Source organism: Heterocephalus glaber, unplaced genomic scaffold, assembly GCF_053883595.1.
Source record: "Heterocephalus glaber isolate CG9 unplaced genomic scaffold, H.glaber_assembly_v1.0 deba00001457, whole genome shotgun sequence".
Taxonomy (NCBI): domain Eukaryota; kingdom Metazoa; phylum Chordata; class Mammalia; order Rodentia; family Bathyergidae; genus Heterocephalus; species Heterocephalus glaber.
Window position 1 is genome coordinate 29,563,824 of NW_028258305.1, and position 12,627 is coordinate 29,576,450.

Below are 12,627 nucleotides of genomic sequence, written 5' to 3' on the forward strand. Positions count from 1 at the left end.
GGATGTTGAAAATATATTTAGTCGGATAGTAGATATACATGAACTTAGTGTGAAGTTACTGGGCCATATAGAAGATACTGTAGAAATGACAGATGAAGGCAGTCCCCATCCCTTAGTAGGAAGCTGCTTTGAAGACTTAGCAGAGGTAAGTACTTCAGTTCCAAACCAAAGAAATCTATATGTAAGTCTGCTTCTGCATCAAAATTTGGAATCATGTTTTTGTTTTTGTTTTTTTTGGTACTGGGGATCATACTTGGACCTTGTGCTTGTGAGGCAGGCAGCAGAACCACTGAGCTAAATCCCTGGCCCCATAATTCTTGTTTATAGACAAAATCATAATTACTAACTGCTAACTACTAAACTTGTTATTATTGTCAACATTTTTTTCTGTTATCAAACATAGAAAAAGTGGTCTCTCTTTATAAAAAAAAGCAGATCCTACAGTGGAGAGGCATGACAACTGACACTTAATGGTCTACTGTAAAACCTTTGATAGCAAGGCCAAGAAAAGTCAGTAAATCAATGAAGTATTTGGATCTGGGGTCAGACTACTTGTATTCCACTATAGGTTCTGCTGTTTATTAGTTGTGTGACCATGGGCAAGTTATTAGGATGATGATAATAATAGGACTCAAGATTTTTGTGAAAATTAAGTAAGATAACTTATCTGAAGTATTCAGCTAACCACCTTCACACAAGTGAGCTACTCAGTATGTAACTACTTAAATATTATTTAAAATAGGAGAAGTAAAGGGATGAGTTGTGTCCAGAGCCCAGAAGATTGAGGTATCGTAGGGCAGAAAATCTGCTAAACTTCTCTTTGAATATCTCAGATGCTAAAATATATGAATTAGTCCTAATAAGTTAGCATTGCTAGTAATTCTGAGGTTTCTAGCTTTTGCTCTTTTCACTGTAAAATCCACTCTATCTTTTACTATAACACTGTGTTGAGCTTGTTTAAAAATATAGAGATATAATAATGGCTAGACTACAGGAGAACTTAGAAATTCAGAAACTGGAAAAGAATGCTATATTACTTCTATTTAGGATTCTATTAAAGGTACAGCCTGGTGCACAAAGACAGAAAAGAAATAGACAGGCCAAGTTGTCCTATTGGCCACTTCATTTCTCCTATCTGTCCTATTGCTAATCTATATAACTGTCTATGTAGCAAGTCTAAGAAAATTTATATATCACTAGAACTAGTAATCAAATTCAGTGTGGTGGCTAGATAAAAGATTAGCATATAAAAATTGATAGAATTACTGGCTCATTTACAACTCATTGGGTATACAGTGGTAGCTCTTCATGAACTTAATTCTTTCCACAATTCTGGTCCCCAACCGAACTGGATGAGAATGGAATCAAATTCATTGGTTAGGTTCAATGTTGATCTTGTGGGAAAATCTGATTCGGTTCTCATCTAATTCAGTTTGCGACCAGAATTGTGGAAAGAGTTAAGTTCATAAACTGAGGTAACACTGTATAACATTAAAGGCAAAAGGATCCATTCACTTTTTGATTATAAGGTACTCAGTAATAAACCTATTTAGGGACTCAGGAGTGGAGTGCTTGCCTAGCATGCATGAGGCCCAGGGTTTGATCCACAGTAACACACACACAAATAAACCTAGTTAAAAATATGCAGGACTTTTTTTTGGTACCGGGGATCAAACTTGGGACCTTGAGCTTGCGAGGCAGGCTCCAGAACCACTGAGCTAAATCCCCAGCCCATATGCAGGACTTTTGTTAAGAAAAATCATAATTTGATTCATAAGTAATATATGAATAAATAGAAGCACATACCAATACATGATGGAAAGATTCAATATTTTAATAATGCTAGCTGTCTCCAAAATAATCCATAAATCTAGTACATAGCAAGCTGATCCTAAAATTCACGTGTAAGAATGAAGAGACAAAAATAGCAATATGGAGCAAGAGCCAATTGAGGGCCATTGTCCTATCACATATTAAGATTTATTGTAGGGGCCGGGAATTTAGCTTAGTGGTTCTGCCGCCTGCCTCTCAAGCACAAGGTCCCAAGCTCCATCCCTGGTACCAAAAAAAAAAAAGATTTATTATAAAGCTATAATGTTAAGTAAGTTGTAGTATTGGTGCTGATCTATACAATCAGACAGTAGAATAGAGAGCCTTGGAAAAAAAATACATGTACATTCCTGATAGGTGACAGAGATAACATTAATCAGTAGGGAAAGAACAAACTAATGAATAATTGATATTGAGTCAAAACTGGCTATATATATGGAAAAAAATTAATTCTGTAGCTTATATTATTCTCAAGAAGTTCTCAATAGATTAAAAAATCTAAATCTCTTAAGTTCATGGATTAGAAAAGTCAATACTGTTAAAATATCTATACTATCACCCAAAGCAGTCTGCAACTTCAGTGGCATTCTTCACAGAACTAGAAAAAAACAAATCCTAAAATTTGTATGGAACCACAAAAACCCCAAATAGCAATCTTGAGCAAAAAGAAGAGAGCAGGAGGAATTATACTACCTGACTTCAAAATATATACTACATGGGGCTGGGGATGTTATTCAGTGGTAGAGCACTTGCGTAGCATGTGCAAGGCCTTGAGTTTAATCCCCAGCACTGCAAAAAAGCCAAAAAACTACAAGTTATAGTAGTAAAAAAGGATGGTGTTGGCATAAAAACAGACACAGACCAGTAGAACAGGATAGAGAACCTAAAAACAAACCTACATATCTACAACCAACTGATCTTCAACATAGATATTATGAATACATACCAGAAGAACCATCTTTTCAGTAAAAGATTCTGGGAAAATTTGATATCCATATGCAGAAGAATGAAATGAACTCTCTCACCATAAATTTAAAAATCACTAAAAATAGATTAAAGACTTGAATATAAGACCTGAATCTGAAAAATACCGGAAGAAGACAGTGGAGAAAGCTTTCAGACATTGGAATAGGTTAGGATTTGTTTGGATAAGATCCAAAGACACAGAAAACAAAAGCAAAAATAAACAAATGGGAGACAACATTTGAAACTACACATCTGATGACAGGTTAATGTCTGGAATATATACGGAACCCAATAGCACACACACAAAATAGTCAAATTATCTGTTATGTTTCAGATCTAAAATGCTAACATGTCCCCCCAAAAGTCTCATGTGTTTAGAGGTTGGGCTTTTGGAAGTTGATTGGATCTTGGATCATGGGAGTATTATATTTATCAGTGGATTAATGGATTAATCCATTGATGAGTGCATAGCTGAATGTTGTAAGGAGGTGGGGCTGTGACTTGGAAGGGTGTGTTCTTGTCCCTGCCTCCTTCCTCTCTGTGCTTCCTGGCTGCCATGAGTTGAGCAGCTTTTTTCCACGTGATCTTTTATCATTCTGTTTCTGTCTTGGAGATAGCTAACCATGGACTGAACCCTCTGAAACCATGAGCCAAATAAACTGCTCCTCCTTAAGTTGTCAGTGTCAGGTATTTTGTTATAACAAAAAGTGACTAATACATAAACTTATTCAAAAATTGACAATAGATAAATTTTCTCTAAAGAAAACATAAAAGTATCCAAGAATCCCAGCAGTTAGGAGGCTGAGGCAGGAGGATCACTGCACTTTTGAGGCCAGCCTAGGCTACATAGTGAATTTAAGGTCAGCCTGAACTATATAGCAGAACCCTGACTCAAAAAGTAAAAACAAAAAATGACCAAGAGGTATATGAAAAATGCTCAACATCAGTAATCATTGGAAAAATGCAAATCATAACCACTATGAGATATTACCTCACTCCAGTTATAATGGCTGTTATCAAAAAGACAAATGATAACAAGTACTGGGGAGAATGTGGAGAAAAGAAACCATTAAGGTGAGAATGTAAACTGGTATAGTCATTATAGGAAAAAATTATGGAGGTTCTTCAGAAAATTAAAAATAGAATATATGATCCAGTAATCTACTGGGTATATATCCAAAGGAAATGAAATCATGTTGAAAAGATATCTGTACTGCCATCTTTATTAAAACACTGTTCAATAAGGCCAAATGTTGGCAATAAAGTGGTCAGTTGGCAGATCACTGCTGATAATTATAAGCAACTTCCCTGTTGTACTTTATATGTTTAAAAATTATTCATGCATATGTGCATAAGACACATAAGTGCTCATTAAAGAAGTATTTATTATTGTAAAAAAATGATATTTTCTAAATGGCCTTCAGTAAAAAGTAAAGAAAAATGATGTACTCATGAAGTAGATTATTATACAGGGTTTTAAAATAAATGAACTGTAAGGAACTACATGAATCAGAACAACTTTGAGTATAAAAAGCCAGTTGCAGAAGAATAACATAGTCACCTGTTGTTCCTGGGACAAAATACATAACATATACAGCTTAAAGAAGAAAAGTTTGTTTTGGCTCAGTCTCAGAGGTTTCATTCAGTGGTTGGTTGGCTCCAAGGTACAAACATCATTGGCAGAAGGACATGGCAAAGAAGAGCTGCTCAATTTATGGCAGCCAGGAAGCAGAGAAAGAAGGGGCTGGGGACAAGAATGTACCCTCCTGGGTTACGCCCCCAATGACCTACTTCCTTCAAACAAGGCTGTCTCCTAACAGCACATTCATACATTCATCCAGGCAATCATCAGTGGGTTAGTCCACTGATGAGGCTAGCACCCTATGATCTAACGACCTTGCAAAAGCCCCACCTCTCAACATTGCTGCACTGGGGATCAAGCACTCAATACATGAGTCTTTGGACCATTTCATATTTAAACATAGTATTTAAGTGATGTTTGAAAGCATGCATGATACATATTTAATTGCAATATAAAAACAAATAGGAATGATAAAATTCAAATTCAGGTTAGTGACTACCTGTGGAAATTAGCAAGGGAGGAGACAGACTTGTGAAGGATCAATTACATCCATTTTTGGGGGAATTTGTACCTTTACATGATATATCTTGGTTCTTATTTTTTCCCCATCCCCCTGCCCTCCCTTCAACCCCTCCACCCGTCCCTATTTACAAAGACTTTGTTTCCTGCCTTGCAAGCACAAGGTCCTGAGTTCGATCCCCAGTACCCCCCCCCAAAAAAGAGTATGGCCTCAGAGTGCATCCCAAACACCCTCACTGGAGGAAAGATAGTCTCTTTAAACAATGGTGCTGGAAAAATTGGGTTTCAACTTGCCAAAGATTAAAACTAGACCTATATCTCTCACCATGCACTGAACTAAAATTGAAATGGATTAAAGATCTAAACATTAAAACAGAAGCACTAAACCAGCTGGAAGAAAAAGGTTAGGCAGAACTCTTGAAGACATAGGTGAAGGAAAAGATTCAATAAACAAAACCTCAGTCACATGTGAACTACCTCAAAGAATTAACAACTGGAATCTCATCTGATTATAAAGCCTCTGGGGCCGGGGATTTAGCTCAGTGATTTCACTGCCTACTATGCAAGTGCAAGGACCAGAGTTCGATCCCCAGTACCAAAAAAATAAATAAATAAAAAGCTGCACAGCAAGGGAAACCACCAGCAGTGGTGTTTATATTTTTTTTAATTGATTACCTAAAAAAACATACTGCCATTAATCCCCATCAAAGTACACCCCCTCGCTTTGAACGATAGGAGAATGGAGAGTACTTTAATGGGGATAAATAGCAATGTGTTTTTTACTGTAATAAATTTAGCACCACATTTTTCAATCATTTATCTTATCATTCCTTCCCAGCTCCTGCTATATTCCTCTAACTTTTCCCTGTTCCTTTTTCTAGAATTTCCTTTATGAAAAAAAAAAAAAGAATTTCCTTTATGGAAATGAGCTAATAGAATCTAAAGGACCATTTTAGTTTTATACCTGAATAGGGTACAGGTTGAAGAGAGTAGAGAGGCCCCGTCCTCCTGCTAAAAATCAGTATATCTATTCTCTCTTTCATTAGGAATCATTAGTATTCTTTTAGAAATAGCTATTAGAATTTAATTTATTGATGATTGGCAATATTAATGGTGATGGTAACACTTTTTGGCAGTTTAAGTTAAACTGTTGTTTGTTTTATGAAAACTGTAACAATGAATATTAGATGATAGAAGCTGTTTCCTCTTATTTACAGAATATGAAAGTAAAAGTCCGCCACCAAGAAAAAACTATGAGAAAGTAAATGTCTTGGATCAGAATTTCAAATATTAATACTTTACCTAGTTGTTGATATCTATATTGTTGTTCAAGTTAAGCTTAGTTTGTTGTGTTCTAGAACCAAGTCTGCCCACTCTTTTGGCTGCTCTTATGGTGTACATAAATCCTTTAAGGAGAGGTATCAGCATAGAAGGGTCCTACTATTCAACAGAAAGAATTTATTTACTCTTACTTGAAAATGTTACTTTATTATATTAAATTATAATTAATAGGCATAATTTTTGTTTAGAGGCTTTAAAGGAATATATAGTTGCATTGCCATAGATGTGCTTATGATTTAATCTTTTGTGTTTATGGTGGTAAGTTATTCATGTTTTACTTTGGAGAAAGATAATATGTAATACCTTCTTTATTTTCTAAGGAACTGGCATTTGATCCATATGAATCGTATGCTCGAGATATTTTGCGACCTGGTTTTCATGATCATTTCCTTAGTCAGTTATCAAAGCCTGGGGCAGCACTTTATTTGCAGGTATAGTAATTTTTAAATCAAGATATATAATATCTAAAAAGTAAACTTCAAAAAAATTAAATCACCTTTTTTTCTAGTCAATAGGCGAAGGTTTCAAAGAAGCTGTTCAATATGTTTTACCCAGGCTACTTCTAGCCCCTGTTTACCACTGCCTACATTACTTTGAACTTCTGAAGGTAAGAAAACTCTTACTGGTATTTATAAAATATTCAAATGGTTTGGGTTTTTTGGTTTGCTTTTTGCTTGTCTGGGGGTCTAACCAGAGGCCTTACACACATTAAGCAAGCACTCTACCACTGAGCTTTGTCCCAGCCCCTGGGATGAAAATTTGTACCACTTCATTTGTAAATTATTATTTGACTATCTGTGTACATTAGTGTGTACTCATTTTGTTTTTCCAGTTAAGAAACAAATGTAAATAAAGCCCCAAATGAGTAGCGTATTTTCTTGTGTTAGTAGTGAATTTAAAGCAATTGTGCCTGTAATCTCAGCACTCGGGAGGCTGAGCCAGCAGTATCCCCTCGAGTTTGAGGCCAGCCTGAGCTCCGTAGTAAGTTCAAGGCCAGCCTAAAATATGTAGTGAGACCATGTCTCAAAATACGTAAGTAAAGCAATTGTCAGATTTTTTTCTTGTGTCTTTTTTTTGCTTACCTGCCTGATTGTTTTTTGAAAACCTTAGATTTATGCATTCAGGTCTCCATTTGAACTCAGATTCACATGTGAACTCAGATTCATAGTCTCAGGTAAGGGATGCAGTTTGAAGATAATGCTGAAATAATAGGGAAGGGTAATTCACCTAATTTTCATAACTCAGGTTTGCAAATATCTCTGGTAAATTGCTTACTTTAGAAGCAGTGAATTTGTAGCCAGGCATGGTGGTGCATGCCTTGTAATCCCAGCACTTGGGAGGCTGAGGCAGGAGGATCGCTTGGATTGCTGAGAGTTTGAGGCCAACCTGAGCTACAAAGGGAGACTCTGCCTCAAAAAAAAAACCCAAACAAAACGAAGCAGTGAATTTGTACAATCTGATTAAAAATTCCCCATAATTCAAATAATTCACAATTATTTCATCATAATTCAAAATATTAATATTAGTTCATCATAATTCAAAATATTAAGAACCACTGATCAAAAAGAAAAGGTTTTGGGGCCAGGGATTTAGCTCAGTGGTTCCGCCGCCTGCCTTGCAAGTGCAAGGTCCCAAATTCGATCCCCAGTACCAAAAAAAAAAAAACAAAAAGAAAAGGTTTTGACTTTTTTCCCTTCTATACACTAAAGCTAAGAAAAAAGGAAACCTTACTCTGTATAAACTATAACTCAGTAGTGCATCTCAAAGTCATTCTATTTATCTTTAGTGAACTAGCCCCATAAAGACAAAACAAGACATGTATTTACACTATTTTCTTAAATTGGGATATAGCCATTTGCTTTGTAGGCTGGCTCAGTATCAGTTTCTTTGAGTGTAACCTAACACTCTCTCCCATGGAGAGCCTTAACTGATACAATTTTTTAACCTGTAGTATTTGTGTTCCTACCACTGGATAAACTCTAGAGAGCTTAATTTTACATTCACAAAGTATTTTCATTTGATGTTTTTGAAAATTTAAAAGCCATACCTGTAAATTTCTTCATTAACTGCACTATGAGATGAAAAATGAAGGTGCAGTTAATTTTGTTTATTTGTTGTTGTTGGGTTTTTGGGGGTTTTGTGTAGGTTTTTTGAGACAAGGTCTCACTCTAATTCAGGCTGGCCTTAAACTCACTCTGTGGCCCAGGCTGGCCTCAAAATCGTGGTGATCCTCCTGCCTCAGCCTTCTGAGTGCTGGGACTACAAACATGCATTAGCACACCCAGCTAATTTTATTAGTTTGTGTAACATTTAAAGCATGTAGACCTATGCTTATGAAGTTAGTATAGTATTTCTGGTTCATTCTGACTGTGTTGAGCAAGAAAGAATGTTTAATCCATAATAAAACCTTTCATGAATCATTGAGAGTTGATTAATCCCTTGCCAGTTAAAACTGCTTATTGAAATTTTTTTTCATTATTTTATATTTTAGTGAGGTAAAATACGCAGAACATTAAGTTACCATTTTATCCATTTTTCAGTGGCATTAAGTCCATTCACACTCTTAGAATTCTTTTTTTTTTAATTAATTTTTTGGTACATTGTAAGTATACAATATAATGGCATTCACCATTGAAAATTTGTACTTTTACATAATCTCTCTTGGTTCTTTTTTTTCCCCCATTCTCCTGCCCTCCCTTCAACCCCTCTACCCTCCCTATTTACACAGACTTTGTTTCCATTTTTTCCTTTTCTCAAATTTCTTTCTTTCCCTTCTTTACTTTTCCCTACCCTCCCACTTCCCCTTCCCCTTTGGACCTTTTCTTCCCATTTCATATTATCTATTATACCTTTTTGATCCTTATTTACACTTTCAGTTTCTCACACCAGAGAAACTATTTGGTATTTACACATGTGTGTGTCCTATTCATTTCACTTAAGACTATCACCCCAATGTGCATCCACTTAGCTATAAATGTCTCTAATTTCTCATTCTTTATGGCTGAGTAGTACTCCATTTTATTTTTTTAAAAATACATTTTCTTTATCCAGTCTCCAGTTGATGGGAAATTGGGCTGTTTCCAAGTTTTAGCTATTACAAAGTGTGACGCTATGAACATGGGTGCACATATATCACTGTGGTATGATTCTTTTAATTCTTTGGGGAAGATACCCAGGAGGGGAATAGCTGAGTCAAATGGGACCTTCAATCTTAGTTCTTTGAGGTATCTCCATACTGATTTCCACAGTGGTTGCACCAGACTGCACTCCCACCAGCAGTGGAGCAGGGTTCCTCTTTCCCCACAGCCCCGCCAGCATTTGTTATTGGTTGATTTCATAATAACAACTTCTTTCTGGGGTGAGATGGAATATCAGCATTGTTTTCATTTGCATCTCTCAAATGACCAGTGAAAGATAGCCTCTTTAATAAATGGTGCTGGAAAAATTGGGTTTCAATTTGCCAAAGATTAAAACTAAACCTTAGGGGTCAGGGGATTTAGCTCAGTGGTTCCAGCCCCTGCCTCGAAAGCACAAGGTTCCAAGTTCGATCCCCGGTACCAAAAAAATTGCTATAAAACTAGATCTATAGCTCTTACTATGCACTAAACTAAAATCAAAGTCGATTAAAGAACTAAATATTAAAATAGAAACACTAAACTGTCTGGAAGAGAGGTTAGATAGATCTCTTGAAGACACTGGGGTAGGAAAAGATTTCATGAACAAAACCTCAGTGGCATGTGAACTAGCACAAAGAATCAACAAGTGGGATCTCTTCTTATTAAAAAGCTTCTGAGGGCCAGGGATTTAGCTCAGTGGTTCTGCCACCTGCCTCGCAAGCACAAGGTCCCGAGTTTGATCTCCGGTACCAAAAAAAAAAAAAAAAGCTTCTGCACAGCAAGAGAAACCACCAGCAGTGTGGAGAGACAGCCCACAGTGTGGGAAAAAATTTTCACCTGCTGTTCCTCAGACAAAGGTCTACTATCTAGAATATATAAAGAACTTTAAAAAATCACATCTCCCAGATTTAAAGACCCAATCCAAAAATGGGTATCTGAAATGAACAAACATTTCTCAGACAAAGAAGTAGAAATAGCAAACATATGGAAAAATATTCAACATTACTGAAACTTAACAAATGCACTTTTACCCAAACTAAAACCAACAAAAAAGCCCCATTATTTCTTTAGTTTTTAAAACAAATATTTGTTTCACCAAATAAAAGACTCTGCTTAGTATAATTCTGTTATAGAGAATGTATTACTAGAAATTTACAGTGTGCAGGAGTTGATGACTAAATAGGCTCTCTCTAATGAACTGCATGAAGACAAGACCTCTGAATTTAGTAAAGTGGCAAAACTCATCTCTACATTTTCCTTCCATTTTCCTGATCTCTGCATTATAGTACTTGGACTTCATTCCATTAAATTTCTCAAGTAGGAATGTTGAGCTGGGAAAGTGGTAAGGGAGTTAAAGGGTAATATTTAATCACTAGGCAGAATTACAGCATTATCAGCAATCTGTTCACAAGACTGAAAACAGCATACCATTTAAAGTCTTTTAATTCTTTACAAAGAATTCATTGTGATAACCACAGTCCTAAGAGTTTTTTATGTAGAAGCCTTCTTTGTAATATTTTCTCCAGTATACCTGAGCCTGTATTAAAATTCTGAAGGATTCACAAGACCATATGCCACCTCAAAGCATTTAATTTATAAATAAAAACAAGCCAGATGTGGTATCAAACACCTGTGATTACAGGAAGCCTGCAAGATCAAACCTAGCCTGGGCAACTTAGCAATTTAGCAAGACCCTGTCTAAAATACAAAAGTAAAAGAACTGAGGATGTAGCTCAGTATGAAGTCCTTCAATATAATCCTCAGTACCACACACACATACACACACACACACACACACACACACAAAGCTTTGAAGAAGGTGCAGAACCTAATCATTTAATAAGAATTTAATTGCTTTATTCAGGCAATTAAGATTTCTAAAACTAACTTATCATAATAGACTTTTATAAAGTCCATCTTTCAGCAAAAGATTTCTGATTTAAAAATGTATATCCCTGAATCATATTATTACCTAAGTTTATAGAAAGCTTGTCTACTCAATCCATAGACTGCTCTCTACTATGGATTCTCTCAGCATTAATGCATGGCTTGTACTTTAATTTGTATTTGTTGGTATATGGCTTACTAAAATATTTTCAATGAGCAGTATTTTCAAGTGTATTCTCTGGGATGCTAATATCATGACACACTAAGAAAAGGGGAAGGATGTCCAGGGGCAAGTATTTGGAGAGCACTGTGTCATTGCTGATCCTCCTGGAGATGTTCATATAACATGAGAATGTTAAGTTTTGCAAAACTGCACAATAAAACAATCTAATTGTTTTCCAGGATTTTTTTTTTTTTTATTGGTACCGGGGATTGAACTCAGAACCTTGCACTTGCAAGGCAGGCACAGCACCACTGAGCTAAATCCCCGGGCCATTTTCCAGGATTTTTCAAATCAGTTACATCAAGGAATCTCTTTAAAATGTAATACATTTATAGATGTTACTTACGGCAGCAACCATAGAGATTCTCCCATCAAATGAACTGAAAGAGCATTCAGCTCTTCAGGGTCTAAGATTTCTTTCTAACTATATGATTCTTACTAGTTCTAAATTTCTTCTTTCGGGAATTGTTTTTACTCCAGATCTCAGTATGAACTTCATAATTCTAAACTCAGCAATAATTGGAAAAGAGATTGGGCAGCTGGAGGCAGCAGCCCTAAGGTATCAGTGACAACTGGAACCTGGCCATGATGTATGAGGAGAGTGGCTTTTTATTTTATTTTATTTTTGGTACCAGGGATCAAACTAGGGTCCTTGCGCTTCCGCAGCAGGCGGTGAAACCACTGAGCTAAATCCCTGGTCCGAGAGTGGCTTTTTAAAGCTTAGAAGCCTGCCATTTCTTCTCATGTTCTGGCTCAGTAGCCTACTAACTGTGTGGCCTGAGACAAGTCACTTCTTTTTGAGCCTTGGTTTCCTTATTTATGAAATTCTTAATATCACTGGGTAGTTCTGTCAACCAAAATCATGCATGTAAATCATAATGGTAAAGAACATAGAGTACTGTCATCAATAGAGATTCTTTTTTTCTTGTCCTACAGATATCTTTGGGGGGGGTGGGCAGGGTCTCACTATGCAATTCAGGCTGGCCTTGAACTTACTATGTGTAGCCAGGCTGGCCTCCAACTCACAATGATCCTCCTCCCTCAGCCTCCCAAGTGCAGGTATTACAGATGTGCGCCACCAGGCCTGGCTTTGCAGATATCTTAAACTTAACACTTTATTCCCTTTTCCCCTTACCACATCCCCCTCTCCTACCTGGCTAAAT

At 36.4% G+C, this 12,627-nt stretch overlaps 2 protein-coding genes across 9 annotated transcripts in view; one reads left to right on the plus strand and one right to left on the minus strand.

Annotated features, from left to right (window-relative positions):
* Positions 1 to 12,627, plus strand: part of Sos1 (SOS Ras/Rac guanine nucleotide exchange factor 1) — a 166,418-nt gene that overhangs the window by 60,257 nt on the left and 93,534 nt on the right. For all 5 annotated transcript variants that reach the window (XR_015453000.1, XM_087216115.1, XM_087216114.1 and 2 more), the window contains exons 6-8: positions 2 to 145; positions 6,559 to 6,669; positions 6,747 to 6,845. Coding sequence is in view for 4 of the 5 variants with exons in the window: in XM_087216115.1 (XP_087072241.1) it covers positions 2 to 145; positions 6,559 to 6,669; positions 6,747 to 6,845 (354 nt within the window). In the remaining variant the exon portion in view is untranslated. The remainder of the gene's footprint in view (position 1; positions 146 to 6,558; positions 6,670 to 6,746; positions 6,846 to 12,627) is intronic.
* Arhgef33 (Rho guanine nucleotide exchange factor 33) overlaps positions 1 to 12,627 on the minus strand; it is a 191,438-nt gene that overhangs the window by 40,074 nt on the left and 138,737 nt on the right. For 2 of the 4 annotated variants that reach the window (XM_087216118.1, XM_087216119.1), the window contains exon 18: positions 1 to 12,627. This exon is cut by the window's right edge and continues 16,932 nt beyond it. The exons of the other annotated variants lie outside the window; for them this stretch is intronic. The gene's annotated coding sequence lies outside the window, so the exon portion shown is untranslated. 4 annotated transcript variants of the gene reach the window in all.